A 21,761-nucleotide genomic window follows, 5' to 3' on the forward strand; every position below is an offset into this window, starting at 1 on the left:
CAATTGTTGCAGCACAATAACCATTTAGTTTCTTTCCAAAGCACTTCTTTTTTAAATCTTTTAATATCACTTATTTGTAGAACCAATATAGGCACTATGATTGACACTTAAAATCATAAAATAATGCCTATTTATTGCGACATTATCCAAGGTAGATGTGGGATAATATGGTAATATTGACTGTTTCCAAATGAAAGTTATGCAACTGACATACTACACAAAAAAAAGTTCTCTGCAAAATAGGTTTGAAGAAAGGCGGCCATTCATCACATTTGAACTCCTCTTTCCAGAGCACCGATCCTGCTATGTAGCTGTAAATGAGTCCAGTATCATGGCCTCAGTCACTTTTCCTAACAACCCATTCCAGCTGACTTTTGTAAATAATTACTCACATTTATATTAACTTGCCCTTCGTTGCCTTGACCCTGCACTACAGCATTTGGAGCAGATACACTTTTAAATTCAGTTTCATGTTTCAAAGCACATAAAAAGGTTCATTCAAGTTCAAAGCCCGAGGTTATCAAGATAGTCTACACAGTTTATTCGTATCCATTTCGCACCCCAACTTAAAGCTACTCAACAGAACTACTTATGCCTGAGCTCTGCAGTCCTCCTACGTCCAGTTAACTCACCGGAGGAAGCTGCACAAGTATCCATCCTCAAATGACAGGGATGATCATGCTGTAAAAAAACGACTGAAGCAGTCTTCAGCTATAAGTGCCTAGTGGAGGACCCAGAGTCTCCACCAGTGGTCACCAGCATCAGACTCTTCAGCCAATTTGATAACCTTGACGCGATATCAAAAAGTTGTTAGAGGCACCGGATGCTGCAAAGGCAAATAAGGCCTGACAACATTCCAGCAATAATACTGAAGGCTTGTGCTCAGAACATGCTGCTTTTCTAGCCAAGCTGTTCCAGCACAGTTACAAAACTGGCATATCCAACCTTACACAAAACTGAGATAACACAATGTGGAGCTGGAGGAACACAGCAGGCCAGGCACAGAGGAAGAACGCTGACGTTTCAGGTCAGGACCCTTCTTCAGAAATGGGGGAGGAGAAGGGGGCTCTGAAATTTCTGACCCAAAACATCAGCTTTCCTGCTCCCCTGATACTGCCTGCCCATGTTCCTCCAGCTCCACACTTCTCAGACTCCAGCATTGGCAGTTCTTACTATCACAATATACAAAACTGCCCAGGTATGTCCTGTAAATAAAAAGCAGGTCAATCCAACCTGGCCAATTATCACCCGCCTACTCTTGATCATCAGTTATAAAACGATGGAAGGTATCATCAAGCAGTACCTACTGACTGACACCAGTTTGGGTTTGACCAGGGTTACTCTGTTCCTGATTGTTGAATTCTGGAAGGCTAGAATGCAGAGTATGGCATCAAGGAGCCCTAGCAAAACTGGAATCAAGAGATAAATCAGGACAAACTCTGCTGGTTGAGGTCATATCTGGCACACGGGAAGATGGTTGTGGTTGGAGGTGAGTCATCTCAGCAGATGTCTTTGGAGGAGGTCCATAGAAGAGAGAATCCCAGGCACAGCCACCTTCCCCTTCTTCAATGACTTTGCCTCCATTATAAAAAGGTCAGAAGTAGGGATATTCGATGATTACAACATTCAGCACATTTGCAACTCCTCAGATGTAATAAGACCTGGGCAATATCTAGGTTGGGCAGACAAGTGGTTATTGGTACAAATGCCAGGCCATAAACATTTCCAACAAGAGAAAAATATGAATACCACCCGATGACATTCAAATGGCATTGCCATCACTGAATTCCCCCATTAACAACATCCTGGTGGTTACCATTGCCCAGCATTGCTAAGGACGGGACTGCTTTGTTGCCACATTTTAATCCAAGAAGTTGGCCCATTCCATACCACTAAGGCTCTTTAAACAGAACCTTTCATACCCATGACCATTTCCATCTAGAAGAATAAGTGCAGAAGTTATTTCACCACCTACAAGATCCTCTCCAAGCCATTACCATCCTGACTTGGAAATATGCTATCATTCCTTCACTGTCGTTAAGTCAAAATCCTAGAACTCCCTCCTTAAGGGCATTACAGTCCACCTACAGCACATGGACTGCAGTTTTAAGGCAGTAGCTCACCACCTTCTCATGGGCAATTTGTATTCCTCATGGAAAGGTTCTGAATTGCTTACTGACTAATTATGGCATTCAGCTACAAGAAAACACAGGGAATTGCTGCTTCTGGTTTTGCACACAGAGGACCTTAAGATCAAATGGTTGGAAAACAATGCAATAAACAGCATCGACAAGATCTCGGGTTTGATGGCCAGGTTTTCCGAGTCAAGCAGTCAGATGACCAGGGCACACATGTGCAGGGATAATGTGCAGAAGAGGCATTATCTGGGATGAATATGAAAAGTAGTAATTTCAAGGTAGGTAGCATGATAGGCGGAAGAACCAAAAAGAGGAGACCAAGAGAAACAAAGACATTACCCATGACCAGGCAGCTTTTCCAGTATTGCCCATTAAGTCTTTTTACATCAGTAATTTATTTACTTTCGTTAACTCATTGCACAAAAATCATTACCTGTTGCCATCTTTCTGGCTTGTAGAGGAAATCAACTGAGGCAGTATTTTGTGACCAACAACTGACATTACACTTAAGCAAAAGTTTGACCATAAACCTGGCGCCGGAAAAACAGCACACTCCTTTGTGCAATTTATACCCAAAGTTGAAATGAGATCCTTTTATGGCTAGAAATTATGTCTAACTAATCTTCAGAAAACTGAACTGAAATTCTTCTGAAATCATATCTAATCAGATATATAGGTTCAGTCAACTTGTTTATCTGGTTGCATCTTCTGAACAGCCTTTGAAGATTTTAAGACATGAAAGGTACCATGTACATTTAAATGTTTAGTTGTATCTGTAAACAGACTAACTCCGCCCAAGAACAAATGGGGAGGAAGATGGAGCGTTTGGCAAGACTGATGAAACACTTCCTGCTTCCCAATGTTTAACTCAAGGAAATTGTGGTTAATCTACATCTGAAATGTTGGATAAGCAGGCTGATAAGGTAAAGGCAATGGAGAGATAATCAGTCAGATACATAGGATAGAAAAAGGGCCCTTCTAATCTACACTGGTCAAGAAACAATCACCAAACTATTGTAAACCTATTTTCCAGCACTGGGCCCACAGCCTTGTATGTCTCATCATTACAAGTGTATACGTGAATACTTTTGTGGGGGAGGAGGGTTTCACTGCCCCTATCACCTATATAGGCAGTGCGTTTCAGATTCCTACCACCCCCTGGGTGAAAGAACTTTTTCCTCACGTCTCCTCTGAACCTCCTGACCCTTACCTTAAATCTATGGCCTGATCACTGATCGCTCCACCAAGAAAAGTATTTCTTCCCATCTACGCCCGATTTTAGTGATATCAATCATGCCCCCTTCCCTCATTTCTGCTCCAAGGATAAAAAGCCACATCTCTCCAATCTCTTAATGAGAATTGTCCAATCCAGGCAACATTCTTTAAATTTCCTCTGCATCCTCTCCAGTGCAATCACATCCTTCCTATAAGTGTGGATACCAGAACTGCATGTAATAGTCACATGAAGGCTAACCATTTTATACAGTTGCAACATAAATTTCCTGTTTTAAGCTTTATGCCTCAGCTGTAAAGGAAAGTACACCATTTACTTAACTACTTTACCAGTCCTGCTATCTTAGTGTGCCTATTCACTGGTCCCCTAAGATCCTCACTGTTTCCCAGGGTCCTAACATTCATATATTCCTTTGTTTGCCCTGGCCAAGTGCACCAGCTAACGTTTATTCAAACTGAATTCCATTTACCACTGGCCAGCCTACCCTCATCCTTCCATAATCAAAGGCTATCCTCACTATTTACAAGCCCCAATTTCATTTTGTTATCTGCTTGCTGATCAACCCTCAAAAAAAAACCATGCTGACTTTCCTTGATTAATTCCTGCCTGTCCAACAGCAAGTTAATTCTGTCCCTTCCAATCATTTCCCCACTGACTGGCCTGTCATTTCCTAGTTTAACTCTTGTTGCCTTGAACAACTGAGCTGTACTGGCTGTCTTCTGGTATTTCTCCTGTGGCCAGGGAGGACTGAAAATAACTTAGGATATATTTCATCCTGCCCTGGTGATTTACCTAATTTTAAGCCTGCCAGACTACTCAGGGCCTCCTCTGTCTATGCTAAATAACTACTTTAAGAATATCTCAGTTCTTATTTCTAGAACCACATCATCCCCCTCACTTGTGAATACTGATTATTTATTCACTTAGAACACTACCTACATTTTCTGGCTCCACACAAGAGTTACCAGTAGTCCTCAGTGGCCGCTACTCTTTCCCTCATTCTTCTTTAAAATCTTCCACATACTTGTGGAATAACTTAGTATTTTCTGGTTTTATCTGCCATTCTTCCATGACCTTCTCTTTTAAAAAAAAAGTTCACCTTGTGCATCTGTACTTCTCTACAGCTTCTGCTATTTTGAGTCCTCTATTTGCTATAAATTCTCTATCTTTATCTAATCCCATATGTCCCTTGACCCAGGTTCACAGGATTTCGTGGACCCAAATTCTGTCTTTCTTGGAAGACATCAGCCCTCTACATCCTATTTCATTCTCAAAAATGCTCCACTGCTCTGACACAGATTTATGTACATACATATATATTTTTAAAAATCAGATCCCAGCCCACTCTGGCCAAATCACACTTGAGCTCATTCAAATTAGTCTTCTTGCAGTCTTAGGAACTTAGATTTCAGCCCATTCTTGCCCTTTTGCAAACAAACAAACCTTGAAACTAACAGGTGTGATCACTATCTACAAAATGCTCCCCCAATAATTAGTCAATCAATTATCATTACCAAAAATTAAGTCTGCTCTCCTGTAAGGCCTTCTACATTCTGGCTTAACTCTTCTGGGTGCATTTTAAGATATACACTATGACTACCTCAGTTATTGTTGAGGTTGGTTGGCTCTCTGAGCTAGTTTGTTGTTCCACAGACATTTTGTCACCATGCTTGGTCACATCCTCAGTGCAGCCTCTGATGAAGCGGTGTGTTTTCCCACCTGGTTTTTAAACTCTGGGGTTCATTGTGATTGCCTCATTTCCAGGTTTCCTCCATAGTGGAAACCCAGAAGTAAGGCGACCCATCACAACGGACCCCAGAGTTTGAAAACAGTACTGAGATACAGGCTATTAAACTTGACAGGATTGAGGTTCAGAAGGAGGTGTCAGCAATTCTGGAGTGTATGAAAATAGATAAGCCCCCTGGGCCGTATGGCATTTATCCTAGGATTCTCTGGGAAGCTAGGGAGAAGATTGTAGAGCCTTTGGCTTTGATCTTGAGATCATCATTGTCGACAGGAATAGTGCCAGAAGACTGGAGGATAGTAAATGTTGTTTCCTTGTTCAAGAAGAGAATTAGAGACAACCCGGGTAAGTGTAGACCGGTGAGCCTTACTTCTGTTGTGGGTAAAGTATTGGAAAGAATTATAAGAGATAGGACTTATAATCATCTAGAAAGGAATAATTTGATTAGGGATAGTTAACACAGTTTTGTGAAGTGTAGGTCGTGCCTCACAAACCATACCAAGTTCTTTGAGAAGGTGACCAAACAGGTGGATGAGGGTAAAGCAGTTGATGTGGTGTATATGGATTTCAATAAAGCATTTGATAAGGTTCCCCACTGTAGGCTACTGCAGAAAATACAAAGTCATGGGATTGAGGGTAATTTAGCGGTTTGGATCAGAAGTTGGCTAGCTGTAAGACAACAGAGGGTGGTGGTTAATAGGAAATGAAACTCATCCTGGAGTTCAGTTACTAGTGGTGTAGCACAAGGATCTGTTTTGGGGCCACTGTTGATTGTCATTTTTATAAATGACCTGGATGAGGGCATAGAAGGTTGGGTTACTAAGTTTACAGATGACACTAAAGTCGGTGGAGTTGCGGATAGTGCAGAAGGATGTTGCAGGTGACAGAAGGACACATATGCTGCAGAGCTGGGCTGAGGGGTGGCAAATGCAGAAAAGTGTGAGGGGATTCCGGAAGGAGTAACAGGAATACACAGAGTACTGGGCTAATGGTAAGATTCTTGGTTGCCTGGATGAGCAGTGATCTCAGTGTCCATGTGCATCAATCCCTGCAAGTTGCCACCCAGGTTGATAGGGTTGTTAAGGCGTATGGTGCATTAGGTTTTATTGGTAGAAGGATTGAGTTTCGGAGCTATGAGGTCAGGTTGCAGCTGTACAAAACTCTGGTGCAGCCACACTCAGTGTACAGTTCTGGTCGCTGCATTATAGGAAGGATGTAGAAGCATTGGAAAGAGTGCAGAGGAGATTTACCAGGATGTTGCCTGGTTTGGAGGGAAGGTCTTATGAGGAAAGGCTGAGAGACTTGAGGCTGTTTTTGTTAGAGAGAAGAAGGTTAACAGGCGACTTAACAGAGACATACAAGATGATCAGAACATTAGATCGGGTGGACAGTGAGAGCCTTTTTCCTCGGATGGTGATGGCTAGTACGAGGGGACATGCTTCAAATTGAGGAGTGAAAGATATAGGACAGATGTCAGAGGTAGGTTCTTTACTCAGAGTAGTAAGGGCGTGGGATGATCTGTCTAGGCATAAGTAGTAGACTTGCCAAATGTAAGGGCATTTGAATGGTCATTGGATAAACATTTGGATAACTGAATAATGTAAGTTAGATGGGCTTCAGATAGGTTTCACAGGTCAGCGCAACATAGTGGGCCGAAGGGCCTGTACCATGTTCTATGTTCTACGAAAACACCACCACTTCAGAGGCTGCACTGAGGACGTTACCAAGCATGATAATGAAACGTCTGTGGAGCAACAAACCAACTCGGCAGGTCGACCAACCTCAATACCCACAACCCGAGCTACAAATCTACTCCAAAACCTTACCTCAGTTAATGTTGGGCAAGTCGAAATCCCTTATTACTTTGAAATTTCTGAAGTTTACCCATCTGCTCTATTTCTTTCAGATTGTTAGGGGCCTATAGTACAGTTTAAAAAAGTGAAGAGACAGTAGTAAATGCCAACTGCCACAAGCAAGAATTAGAACTCATTTTTTCACCTGCAGAAAGCATGTATTAGAGGAAGAAACCAAGGATGGATCTTTGTGTACTGCAGAGTAACAGAAAGAAAAGCCATTAATAAGGATGCAATTACTAAGGCCAGGCAGTTAGAAGTGGAACTAACATACAGAAAACTTGAGGATGGTATTGTCCTTTTGCAGCCTTTGACCTGGCTGACATTTCCCATACTAGCTGACAGTAGACATTAGTGCATTTTGCAATGCCTAGACTTTTCAGAAAAAAAATTTCAACAGTTCAATAAAATTGTGATTTCATTCTTTTCAGCTGCAATCTGAATCAGCACTGCCCAACTTGTGTTCTGCCAGGGCCACTCAGCTCCTGACTTCATTACAGCCTTGGTTCAAACATGGGACAAAAGAGCTGAATTCCAGAGAGGAGGTGAGAATGATAGCCCTTAACATCTAGGATCCTGAGCAAAATTGGAATCAATGGATATCAGGAGGTAAACTCTCTTGATTGAAATCAAATCTGACACAAAGCAAGATGTTTGTGGCCATTGGAGGACAGTCATCACAGCTTCACAGCTCTCTGGAGGAGTTCCCCAGGGTAGTGTTCTAGGCCAAACAAAATCAGCTGCTTCAGTGACCTTCCCTGCATAATGTCAGAAGCGGGGATGCTCACCCATGATTGCACAATGTTCTGCCCATTTGCAACTCCTCAAACACTGAAGTAGTTCACGTTCAAATGCAACAAGATTCGGACAATATCTAGGATCAGAGATAATCGGAACTGCAGATACTGGAGAAACTGAGACGAAGCGTGGAGCTGGATGAACACAGCAGGCCAAGCAGCATCTCAGGAGCACAAAAGCTGATGTTTTGGGAATAGACCCTTCATCAGAAAAGGGGAATGGGGAGAGGGTTCTGAAAATAAATAGGGAGAGAGGGGGAGGCGGATCGAAGGTCGATAGAGGAGACGACAGGTGGAGAGGAGACAGACAGGTCAAAGGGGCAGGGATGGTCTCTCCATCCTCCTTTTCTGATGAAGGGTCTAGGCCCAAAACATCAGCTTTTGTGCACCTGAGATGCTGCTTGGCCTGCTGTGTTCATCCAGCTCCACACTTTGTTATCTCAGACAATATCTAGGTTTGGGCTGACAAGTGGCAAGTAACATTTACGCAACACAATTGCCAGGCTATGACCATCACCCATAAGAGACACAGTCCCTTAAAATTCAATGCATTACTATCACCGATTCCCCCATTATCAACATCCTAAGGGTCATCACTGACCAGAAACACTACTGGACTCACCCCATAAAAACAATAGTTACAAGAGCAAATAAGAAGTTAGGAATACTGTGGTGAGTAACTCAGCTCCCATTCCCCACAGTCTGTCCACCAGCTCCAAGACACATTGCAGTAGTGTGATGGAATAGTCCCCACTTGCTTAGATTAGTACTGAGCGCCAACACTCAAGAAGCTTCACATCACCCAAGGTAAAACAGGCAGCTTGATTAGCACTGCATCAACAAGCATCTACTCCTTCCACCACTGACACCCAGTACACTTTGCTGCTACTATCTACAAGAGATCCAAAGATTCTCAGACAGCACTTTCCAAATTCACTACAACTTCCACCTAGAAACACGATCATCCTGGAAATATCACCTGTTCCTTCACTGTCACTGGATCAAAATCTTGGCATTTCCTCCCTAATGATATTTTGAGGCAACACACACAGGTGGACTGCAGCGGTTCAAGGCAGCTCACCACCTTCTCAAGGGCAACTAGGCATGGGCAATAAATGTTGGCCAGCCAGCAACACCTGTATCCCATAAGTGAATAAATTTAAACAGTTTTGAAAAAAATTGATTCAGCTTTCATCCAATTATTCACTTCAGGATCAATCACCAAGACTGTAGTAAATTTGCATGATTTTCAAGGATTGTGTTTTACATAATTTCACTGCTACTGTACAGTTAATATGAATTTGAAGGCAATTCAACTCTATAATGGAACTATTGGACCTTCATTCACAGGGTATGACATTGTACAATGAGTAAATTACTTCTGTAACCTGGTACAATTAAACTAAAGAAAAACAATAATGGCAACAGAATTTCCCCACTTTAGACTAGCTGTCTATTATTCAGCTTGCCATAACAGCATAATCATAAAGGGCATCACAAAAAATGCAAATTTTTAGGTAGGCCAAATTCCTACAATGGTCTACTTCTTCAACTGCGAGTTGCTAAAAGTTTTTCCCCCACATAGATATTAAGAGGTTTTGCAATACAAAGTACATTTTACTTCAGTAAATCCCATTAAAAAGAACAAAAAACGTTGATTAAAAACTCAAATATACAAACGGAAGTCACTTTAACCTACAGTATGAACATCTAGGACAAATTCTACAAACAGCAAACATAATATAAAAATAAAAGCCTTAATAAAAGGAGTACAAAAGAACGCCAGAAATTGAAGACAAGGTAATAATCCAAACTTCAGCTTTGGAAATAAATCACTAAAGTCCTGCCCTTACTTAGAAAGGGCCAGTTTTTAAACTTGTCTGCCAGATTCATTTATATTTTAACTAACGGCTGCAGTCACGAGAATCACTCCCCTTCCTTAGGTCTAAAGCGAACCAAACCATTCATCCCCGTCTTTAAGTCCTTTCATTATTTCAACTCTCCTTCTAGCGAAACAACCCTGCCACCTTTTTTAGGCCGGATTCCAGACTTTAGCGATGGCACCATTACCCACAGTGGACGATCAACCAACTTTACCAACTCACTAGAATTCCCTTCCCAAAAAACTTCCTCCCACCATTTAAATTTCTTTTTTAAAAAAATCGGCACTCTCACACGCTTCCTATTCAACTTGCGGTCTCATTCTTGTATCTCTGATGCACCCAGTAGTTTCCACATCAAAAAGGCAACCTCATTTTCACTTCATACAAACGAAAGCTAGGGCTAGTGATGATTTAATGTGTTGTTTTTTTTCCCACGGATGCGTGCACGAAATCAGCAATGTTATCAATCTACAGTAAGGAACTTAACGAGGGCGATTTTAATACATCTAAAAAAACTGCCCTATTGAATTATAGGCATTTTACTCATTGTTAAAAGGAGTGTTTATGGTGACGGATTTGAAAAGAAACCTAACAAGGTTACACAAACAAATCGACCAGCTGCTGTAATTAAGCACATGATCAGCCAGACTGGCAGTTGGCGTCACCAGAACAACCGTTACCAGAGAGAAAAAAAAGTCGCTTTCGAATGAGTTGGTTTAACGGCCGCAGGTGAACTGGAAGATGGAGCAAAGATTCTGTACACAGCAGCCCAGTCAGGAACCATTACAACATGCGAACAGCCGAAAGTTAAAGTACATTTGCCATTTGGTGCGAAGGCGGTTTGGTTAATCGGCCCCCGTGTTGTGGTGAACCCGAACCCACACCGAAAAGGCCCCTGGCTAGCAGCTGAGGAGAAGGCTGAGCTCTTCCACCCCCCCCCCGGCCTCACTCACTCGGCACCACCCTTCCTCATCCACCTGTTCTTTTCTCACTCGCTTACTCCGAATATTCTTATAAACAAACTTACTTTGCGTCTCCACATCCCGAAGATGGCCGCCCGGGACTCGGCTCAATCGGTAATTCTTCCCGCTCCACCAGACATGACCATCTCGTTCACGTGCAGTTTAATTGAACCAATTTTAAAAGCGTTGCCTTCCCACGGCTCGGTTATAGGGGCCGCCGCTTCTGGGTGGAGAGTCTGCTTGGGTACTGATATCATTTGCATACTAAAAGGTGAAAACTCTGCTCTGGGGAAGGACTTGAACACTCACTTCTGTTGTTCCCACAAACAAAACGTTTAAGTGTGCGATTAACAGGCTGTTACTAAGTTGTCGGTATCTGAGATGTCCTGCCTTCAGTAACCACCCCCCACCCGTGCTTTTCATCGGAAGGTGGAGACAGTGTTCTCCTCTAAAATGTGAACGTTGTTGTGAAAACTGTCAGAAATGTTGTCTGTTTCTTTGTGTTGAGGAAACACTAAAATACATACGTGTAAACCTTTCCTTTGTTCTCCAAGTTTGTTTTTTTTGTAATGCCTTGAATACAATTCGTGCGGTCACGTGAATAGTTAAACGTTGGAGTTTGTGCAATTTTTTTTTGTTTGATCATCTTTTTGAGATGAGTCGAATTTTCTTTGGAAACACCTGTTTTTCCCTAATAGTAGTATTGAAAGACAGATCTCCAGGGTGAGTAGAACTGGTATATCTACGGATGGCTGGGCGGGGTGCAGTTACAATTTGTTGCAAAACATGAATCTTCCAGATTTCAGCCTCTTACAAGTTTGCTTTGTCCTGAACGTTGTTAATATATAGGTTACCTTGTTGTTTGGAGGACAAAACAGACAACCTGGGGAACTGTGCCCAGTTAACTCCCTGGTGGATCTAGTGACACCTGTATCTATTAAGAAAGGACGCCAATCCCATTTTGTTCCTTGCAGAGATGTCAGCATTTGAAGAGATGAAGCTAATTGGTCCCAGGAGAAATTATTATGTGGGGAGGGAAAAAGCAGTTCCTCAGCTAAGCCCAGAAACATCAATTGCATTCAAATTTGTCCCAATGCCCATGGATAGACCGTTGTATCCATATTACTAGACCTAAGGCCCTCAAATCCTATTTAACTCATTGGAACAAAATGATGCCTCATCATTGGGATTGCTGTTAGAATTGTACCAATCCACGTGTAGACACTAAAAGTGATCGATTCTTTCAATTTGGAACAAAATAACCTGGGTGGAGGAGCATAGGTCTAAAATAATCAGATTTCTAACCTTGAGAAGCTCTACAAAATAGCTAGTGCGGGTCTATTCTGTTATTTCCAATTTCTTCCTGTAAGATTTGGTATCCATCAATAGTAAAATTGTACACCCACCAGTTGCTTCCCAACACCATATCCAAGTCAAAGATGTGCAGAATAGGTGGTTTGGCCATGTTAAATCCTGTAGTGTCCAAGGATGTGCAGCCTAGGTAGATTAGCCATGGTAAATGCAGGGGTTCAGGGATAGGGCAGAGGGGTGGGTCTGGGTGGGATGGCCTTTGGAGGGCCTGTGTGGACTCGATGGGCCAAAAGACAGAATCATACAATTCCTACAGTTTGGACACAAAGTGACTGTTGTATATCTTTGCCAGTGACAGACCATTTGAATGTGAGGATGTCACCATCTAGACATATTCTATCCTCATTTAGAATTTGCATGCAATTAAAGTAACTTTTGGAATAAATTCTTCCTGTCATCTCACTGTGCTTCCAAAAAGAAGAATTTCCACCTCTGAACCATTACAAATCTGGCATTATAGTTATGTATCTGGTATAAAATTCAGTTTCTTGTACATACAGAGCCACAGACCACTGTAGAAGTTTGTTTAGTGTGGATTTTTCAATTGGGCTTGTTTAAAGAGCTTTTATATACAAGAAGGCTAATTTTATTTCTCTTGTCTGGATGTTGAGAACATCAATCATATTGTTAAATCCTCATGAAGTTTTCCACTTGGGTAAATGCAAACTGATTAGTGAAGGTGAGAGGGGAAAGATTTAAAAGAGACCTAAGGGGTACCTCTTTCATGGAGAGAGTGATGCGTGTATGGAATGAGTTACCAGAGGAAGTGATGGAGGCTGGTACAAACACAATATTTAAAAGGCATTTGGATGGGTATATGAATAGGAAGGGTTTAGAGGGATATAGGCCAAATGCTGGCAAATGGGACAAGATTAATTTTGGGTATCTGGTCAACATGAACGAGTTCGAAGGGCCTGTTTCCGTGCTGGATAACAATGGTGCAGGTTCATAGTTCCTTGCAAGTGGAGTTACAGGTAGACAGGCTAGTGAAGAAGGCAAACATTTGCCTTTATTGGTCAGTGCGTTGTGTACAGGAGTTGGGAGGTCATGTTGCGGCTGTACAAGACATTGGTTAGGTGACTTTAGGAGTACTGTGTGCAATTCTGGTCTCTTTGTTATAGGAAAAATGTTGTTAGACTTGAAAGAGTTCAGAAAAGATTTATAAGGATGTTGCCAGGGTTGCAGAGTTTGAGTTGTAGGGAGAGGCTGGATCTATTTTCTCTGGTGCATTGGAGACTGAGGGGTGACCTTTTCAAGGTTTATAAAATCATGACTGACGTGGTTAGGGTGCATAGTCAAGGTCTTTTTCCCCAGAGTAGGAGAGTCCAAAACTAGACAGCACAGGTTTAAGGTGAGAGGGTATACATTTAAAAGGGACATAAGGGGTAACTTTTTCATGCAGAGGGTGGTTTATGAAAAGAATGAACTGCCAGAGGGAGTGGGGGAGGCTGGTGCAATTACAACATGTAAAAGGCACTCTGTTTTCCCCTTCACAGGTGCTGCCAGACCTGCTGAGCTTTTCCAGCAATTTTGTTTTTGTTCCCGATTTACAACATCCCCAATTCTTGATTTTCATCTGAATGGGTATGTGAAAAGAAGGGTTTGGAGGGATATAGACCAAATGCTAGCAAATGGGACTAGATTGATTTGGGAAACCTGATCAGCATGAATGACTTGGACTGAAGGGTCTGTTTTTGTGCTGTGCCTCTATGTTTCCATGATTCTTTTGTGCAGCTCGTTAACCAATCTGCATTGGCATAGCATTTGAGATTTGTATTACACAATACAGTCAAGATATATGATGAGAATTGATTTTTTTTTAAACACTGTGGGGAAACAAAGATATTATCCTACCTAAAAAGGATAGGAAAAGCATAAGGAAAACATCTGACAAAAATTAAAGATCTTGCCAATATGAGACAGGTAAATGGATTGTATGAGAATCTCATTTGACAAGTACTAGCTGATCGGTGCAGCATGCAGTCTTTCGGCAATCTTCATGCAATTTCTTAAGTCAAGTGTTGAAATCAATTTAAAATCACGTAAATAAGCGTGACACAATTTCCACAACGACGACTACTTCCATAACTTCCTGGTCTACTACTGACACAGTATTGCTAAGGGTGACAGAGTCTTACTTTCACATTGAGGGTACTGTTCATCGTGCTGTATGGCACTATCACCATGTTAAGTGGGAGAGATTTGAAACAGATCTAGCAACTAAAGATTGCACACTCAGGAGGCACTGTGGGTCATGAACAGCAGCGGAATTGTACTCTAGCACAATCTTCGATCTCATGACCCTGTATCTTCTCCAATCAATGATTACCATCAAGCCAGGGATTCAACCCTGGTTCAATTGAGAATGCAGAAGGGCATGCCAGGAGCGACACTAGGTGTACCTAAAATGAGGTAGCAACCTGGTGAAGCTACAAAATAGGTATAATTGCATGCCAAACAGCGTAAGCAGCAAGTGATAGACAGAGCTAAACAATCCCACAAACAATGGATCTAAGCTCTGCAGTCCTGTCACATCCAGTCATGAATAGTGGTGGGCACGTAAACAACTCAGTGGAGGAGAAGGCACCACCAATATTCTGATCCTTTATGATGGAAGAACTCAATATATCAATACATAAGATAAGGCTGAAGGTTTTGCAGCAATCTTTGGCTAGAAGTGCAAAGCAGATGATCCATCTCCACATCCTCCAGTGGTCGCCAACATCTTAGACACCAGTCTTCAGCCAATTTGATTCACTCCATGCAATATCAAGAAACGATTGAAGACACAATACCACAAAGTCCATGAGCCTTGACAACATCCTGGCAATAATACTGAAGACATATTGTTTCTCTAGCCAAGATATTCCAGTACACTTACAACACAAGCATCTATCCAAAAATGCGGAAAATTGCCTGGGTATGTATGTCCACAAAAAGTAGACTGATAGAGCAGTTATTGGCCTACTGTTGATCATCAGTAAGGTGATGGAAGGTGCCATCAACATTGATACCAAACAGCAGCTGCTCAGTGACACACAGTTTGGGTTCTTCCTGATCATTCAGATCCTGACCTCATTTACATCCTTGGTTCAAACATGGACAAAAGAGCTGAATTCCAGAGGTGAGGTGAGAGTGGCAGCCCTTGACGTAACACCCATCCTTTTTTACTGTCTGTTTTTAAAGAAGTTTATAAAGGGAGGAGAGTTTTAAAATTGTAGACTTATGTTTTGATGGTACATAACTGTTTTTCTGTAGGTACAGACCTGTTTTTGTTAATAGCAAAAACCTGTTCCATGCAGGTAAATTTGAGAATCTTTACTGTTTTAAATGAAACTTCCAACTATTGACTCTGGCAATAGCAGGGCTTCACCTCCAAGCCCACTATCCCACTGAGTCATGACACTGGAATGATGTCACAAAATACTTATGATTGTAGAAAATGGCAGCAGCGTGTATGTCAAACTTGTCTCCAGAATCTCAGAAAAATGTTGGGCTCTAAACAGTTTCAGAGATAGTAGGAACTGCAGATGCTGGAGAATCTGAGATAACAAGGTGTGGAGCTGGATGAACACAGCAGGCCAAGCAGCATCTTAGGAGCAGAAAAGGTGATGTTTTGGGCCTAGCCCCTTATTCAAAAATGGAAGAGGGAAAGGGGGCTCTGAAATAAATATGGAGAGGGGTGACGTGGATAGAAGATGGACAGAGGAGACAGACGGGTCAAAGAGGTGAGGATGGAGCCAATAAAGGTGAGTGCAGGTGGGGAGTTAGGGAGGTGATAGGTCAACCCAGGGAGGACGGACAGGTCAACGGGGCGGGATAAGGTGGTTTAGGAGATGATGGTTTGGTGGTCAGGGGTAGGATCATGATCAAGGAGGTGTCGGAGAGTTGGCGCCGGGTCTCGATGATGTAGAGGTCAGTGTGCCATACTACAACTGCGCCTCCCATTTCAAGCCCACCAACTCCCACAGCTACCTAGAATACACTTCCTCCCACCCACCTTCCTGCAAAAAGGCAATCCCCTATTCCCAATTCCTTCGCCTCTGCAGCGTCTGCTCCCAGGATGAGTAATTCTATTCCTGAACATCTCAGATGTCCTTGTTTTTCAAGGACCGCAACGTTCCCCCCCACCTACCTCACTGTTCGTGAATGCCCTCGACCGTGTCTCCTCCATTTCCCGCAACTCATCCCTCACACCCTCTCTGCACAATAATAACCAAAACAGAATCGCCCTCGTCCTCACGTATCATCCCACCAACCTCTGGATCCATTGCATCATCCTCTGACTTTCACCATCTGCAATCCAACCCCACGACCAAAGAGATTCTTCACTTCCCACTCTTATCTGCTTTCTGGAGGGACCACTCTCTCAGTGACTCCCTTGTCTGCTCCACACTCCCCTCCAGCCCCACCACATCTGGCACTTTTCCCTGCAACCGTAGGAAGTGCTACATCTGCTCCCACACCTCCTCCCTCACCCCCATCCCAGACCCCAAGAAGACTTTCCACATCAAGCAAATGTTCACCTGCACATCTGCTAATGTAGTATACTGTATCCCCTGTCCCGTTATGGCCTCATCTACATCGGGGAAACCAAGCGGAGTCTTGGGGACCGCTATGCAGAACAGCTATGCTTGGTTTGCACTGAACAACTGTACCTCCCAGTTGCGAACCATTTCAACTCCCCCTCCCATTCCTTAGACGACATGTCCATCCTGGGTCTCCTGAAGTGCCACAATGATGCCACCCAAAAGTTCCAGGAACAGCAACTCATATTCTGATTGAGAACCCTGCAGCCCAATGGTATCAAAGTGTAGTTCACAAGCTTCAAAATCTCTGCTCCCACTACCGCATCCCAAAACCAGCCCAGCTTGTCCCCACCTCCCTAACCTGTCCTTCATCCCACCTATCCCCTCTTCCCATCTCAAGCCCCACCCCCATCTCTTACCAACTAATCTCATCCTGCCCCCTTGACCTTTTCCGACCTCCCTGGACTGACCTATCCCCTCGCTAACTCCCCACCTGCACTCACCTTTATTGGCTCCATCCGCACCTCTTTGACCTGTCTGTCTCCTCTCCACCTATCTTCTCCTCTGTCCATCTTCTATCCGTGTCCCCCTCTGTCCGTATTTATTTCAGAGCCCCCTTCCCCCTCCCATTTCTGAATAAGAGTCTAGGCCCGAAACATCAGCTTTCCTGTTCCTCTGAAGCTGCTTGGCCTGCTGTGTTCATCCAGCTCTACATCTTGTTATCTCGGGTTGTAAACAGTGTTGCTTTAGTTATCCCCTCCAGGGATTGCCACCTTGTTGTGCTGGAAAAGCTTGTGTTAACCTTGGAGACTGAGAACTGAACCATCCATAGCCTGGCTCCTGACAGGGCTATCCACGATGGCAAGGTCAAGGGGTATGTTCCAGATAAAACGTGATCCATGAAGTCTCAACAGGGGAGCAGGCAAAGGGTGATAGCTGAACTTAAATTAGAGCATCACAATGTTCACAAAGGCGAACGCAGGTTGCAACAGAAAAGGGCTGCCAGGCATCTTGGTCTCCATGTCACTGGGCTTTGACCCCTATCCGTCAAGGTCGATCAGGTATCTGCCTGTGCACCAGACTCCCCATGTTAAAAGACATCACGCACTGGTGTCCTCCCCACAGGTTCCTGTCATATTTACATCCCAGACAAAAGTCCTGTGGCAACCAGTTAGTGGCAGAGAGGCAGGACTGTGATATCTAGAAGCCCCTAGTCACGAACTGACACATTAGACGGTGGGTGTCAGATTCAGTCGTCTTGCTTGTGGACAAGGCACATAGAACATTTCAGCAATTGTTCTTTATGAATGAGCAGTTCTGTTTAGGATACGCCGAGCTCACCCCAGGGGAGGAGGCTGGAATAGGTGTCCTAAAAATAGCTTACCTGAAAACTCCTAACTGGATTACCATGTCCAGAGGGATCATGCACGTGTGGTCAGAAACAACCTGGAATGTAAGAACCTTGATGGACCCAGCTAACAGAGACCAGCCTGCTGGAAGAACTGTGATAATAGCCAGAAAACTGAAGACCTAGCCACTCTTTCCAAAACCCACTTTGCAGGCGAAGGGCAACTGAAAGAGGCGAAAGGTGGTTACACCCTCTTCTGGTAAGGGGAGGCTGCTGTGAGCTCAGAATTCACAGTGTTGGATTCACAATTTTAGAACCAGATCATTAGTTGCCTCTTTGAACTTCCTGTGGGGATCAATGACTGACTCATGACCATCCATCTGATGCTCACCAACAACCAGACAGCTCCAGTTGTGAGCATTTATGCCTGAACCCTTGCCTTGGAGGAGAAAGTAAAGGAGACTGTCTATGCAAACCTTGACACACCATTGTCAAGCATCCCCAAGAGGACAAGATAATTCTTCTTGGGAGAGTTCAATGCTGGGATTGGTCAAGACTATAAGCTTTGGAATTGCACAATAGGAAAGTAAGGTATTGGCAACAACAACTCTTGTAGAGGCCTTCTTCTCACAAAATGAACTGAGTACAACCTCACCATCAAAAACGCACTCTTACACCAGAAAAACAAATTCAAAAAATTTTGGAGGCACCCATGCTTGAAACAATGGCACCTCATTGATTCACATCCCAACAGTCCCTGGAGCAAACAGTGATGTAATGTCGTGATCAGCTCAGATGACTACTGGACTGATCACCACCTTATCTCTTCCACAATGTCCATCAGACTACACAGAAAGAGAAGGGTTTAGGTGAAGCAAACCTGGCCAAGATTCAACATCAAGAGCCTAGGTGACGCAGTCACTAGGCAACATCTACAGGTCCTTTGCTAAAAACAAGCCTGCCTCGGAAATACCCAGTGGACACTGGACTCTGCGAAAATCAACATTCTCGGTACCTGCAATGACACCCTCCAGGTACAAAAACCGTTAGGACTGGTTATGTGAGAATGATGCAAAAATTGAACAGCTCATTTCCAAAAAAAAGGACATCTTTCTGTGACTGGCAGAATGACATCAACTGCAAGACCAAAAGAAGTGCCTGAGCAAAAGGAAAGGCTGATGTCCAGAACAGGGTAAGGGCACTCAAAACAAATAGTTGACTGATATAAGGCCTGAAAATCCAGCAGCTGGCAGATGCCAGTGACACAAGCTTCTTCAGAGCCACCAACGCAGTATGTGGTCCAAGCTACCATGGTCCAACTTCTGTGCTCTCTAAAGATGGATAATATTGCTCAAAGACAATGAGGCAATAAACACCAGCTGGAGAAAGCATTTCCAAGAACTCCTCAATTGTAATACCAATGTGAACTTGGAAATCATCAACCAAATCACCTAGAGATCCATTCAGGGTCACATGGGAGAACTTCTCAGTGTGACCAAAGGACAAGATGCCATAAGGACTGTAGGAAACAACAATGTTGTGGGTCCTGATGGTGTTCCAGCAGAGATCCTCAAGGAGGGTCGCCTACAGCTTCATGAACACATACATGCTTTGTCTTTGAAGATTTGGCTCTAAGAAGAACTCCCCTTGGGAGCTCAGGCATGATTTGATTGTGACCGTATCTAAAAGGAGTGAAAAAGTTGACTGTGGGAATTACAAAGGCCTCTCCCTTCTGTCAACAACTGGCAAAGTACTTGCACTTATCCTTGCCAATAGATTTTTACCATTATCTGAGGAAATACTTTCTGAATTGCAGTGTGGCTTTCACCTGTCTAGAGGAACAACAAACATGAATTTTACAGAATGTCAATTATAAGAAAAATGTCAGAAACAGAAACAACTGCTTTTTGTGGTTTTATCCACCTATCTAAGGACTTTGAAACAGCTAACTATCAGGCTCTCTGGCAGATACTGTTACAATGCAGTTGCCCTGATAAGGATGCTGAGGCTGTTGCATGATGACATGTCTGCAACAGTATTTAACAACTGGAGATTGGATTCTGAGCCTTACGGAAACTGGTTTAAGCAGGGCTACATCATAGTACCCACTCTGTTCACCATCTTCATTGCCACCATCCTTCATCTCACTGGCCAAAACCTGCCCATAGGAATTGAAATCATTTATCTTATGGACTACAGGCTGTTTAACCTAATAGGTTCAAGGCCAAGGGCAAGGTCTCCACCACTTCCATCATAGAGTTTCAATATGCTGATGTTAACATTATTGCAGCACACTCTGTGGAAGATCTACAACGCTTCTTGGATATCTTTGCCAAGTGTATATACGCTTATAGGCCTTACTCTTAGCATAAATAAGACTGTAGTACTCCATCAAACATCACTCAACATTCCCTCCACCCCTCCTACAATAAGGGTCAACAACCCTTTGAAAATGTGGATCACTTCCCATACCTCAGTAGCCTTCTCATCCCCAAGGCCAACATTGATGCAGAAATACAACACCATCTGAGCTGAGCCAATAGACCGTCCGCCCGACTCTGGAGAAAGGTGTTTGAAGACTATGGCCTATAGACCCAGACTATACATCTGATCTAGAAAGCCATTGTCCTTCTCACACTGCTGTATGGAGCTGAAACGTGGCACCTTATCTACACCTATCTAAAGTAGGCACCTTAAATCACTGGAACGGTACCACCAGAGATCCTTACAAAAAATCCTGCAGATCTCCTGGGAAGACAAGCACATGAACACCAGCATCTTGGAGGAGGCCAGCTTCACCACCTCCATAATTCAACTGCAACTCTGGTGGACTGACCACGTAATCTGAATGTCCAGCACACACCTCCCAAAATACCTCATGTACTCCCAGCTGAAGGAAGGTCAATGTGCCCCTGGTGGCCAAAAGAAACCCAACAAAAGGTAACATCTGGGCCAACCTCAAGAAATTTCTTATCAACATCAACAACGGAACAATAACTGGGAGGACATGACTACCAACTGGAATCACTGGAGAACCATCACCCAGCAGGGAGCTAAATGATATGAAAATGGCTCCACTGAGCTGCTGAACAGAAGCGACTCTTGCACAAGAAGAGACAGAACGTAAGGAAGGCCCACCCACAACCACCTCCAACCACCATTACCACCCACTAATGTCCACATTGCAATACAGTCCATGGATCCCAGATTGGCCTCTTCAGTCAGTTGAAGACTCACAAATAGATACCCTTGTAGAGGACAATCTGCTCAACCTGAGTGATCGCCAATAGCTTTAGTTATGTTAACAAACCAGTTTAGGTATGTTACCATAATACCTTCAGGGCAGGTAGGACTTGAACCCAGACCTTCTGATCCAGAGGTAGGGACATTACCACAAGACCTTACCAATTGTGCTTTAAAATATCTATTTAGTTTCAAGATGTGAGTTGGGCTTTCATGAGTAACTTATTATAATTTCTACCAAGATACACAAGGTTAATGTGTATAAGCCATCATGTGAAACAGGAAACCATTTTTGAAATCAGTTTACAGGCTTCCCAACAGATCAGTAATCTCAGATAGATAACAATTTTTGTGTGATCAGCAGAGGTAAGAGGCTGTTTAGATTGCCAAGATCCTATAGCCAGATGCAGGAAGCACGTGACCTCTAGTCAAAGAGACACATCCAGCACGACATCCAACAATCATTTGAACAGGCTTTACTGTTGGTGGATTCAAGGAAAGTGCCTGGGGATGGTCACTTATATTCCCATTTACCTGCATAGAAATATAGGAACCCATTGGACCCTGGAGGAAATTGTGGTCATTTGCTTTATTTACTGAAATTTTGTGGACAGTGTTACATGTGATAAGTATAAAAGGGGAATATTATTTCTGTAATT

The 21,761-nt window shown here is 43.2% G+C and overlaps 1 protein-coding gene across 5 annotated transcripts in view; it reads right to left on the reverse strand.

Annotated features, from left to right (window-relative positions):
• The window catches only part of spata13 (spermatogenesis associated 13), a 233,467-nt gene extending 222,390 nt beyond the window's left edge, over window positions 1-11,077 (reverse strand). For 3 of the 5 annotated variants that reach the window (XM_048532926.2, XM_048532928.2, XM_048532927.2), the window contains exon 1: window positions 10,677-11,076. In XM_048532926.2, coding sequence (XP_048388883.1) covers window positions 10,677-10,691 — 15 coding nt within the window. In that variant the 5' untranslated portion in view covers window positions 10,692-11,076. Of the gene's footprint in view, window positions 1-9,943; window positions 10,023-10,676 lie in introns of those variants that run through there. The other 2 variants (XM_048532925.2, XM_059646677.1) reach the window with 2 other exon arrangements.
• Window positions 11,078-21,761: the final 10,684 nt, after the last annotated feature.

The sequence above is a fragment of the Stegostoma tigrinum genome, chromosome 6 (genome assembly GCF_030684315.1).
Source record: "Stegostoma tigrinum isolate sSteTig4 chromosome 6, sSteTig4.hap1, whole genome shotgun sequence".
Classification (NCBI taxonomy): domain Eukaryota; kingdom Metazoa; phylum Chordata; class Chondrichthyes; order Orectolobiformes; family Stegostomatidae; genus Stegostoma; species Stegostoma tigrinum.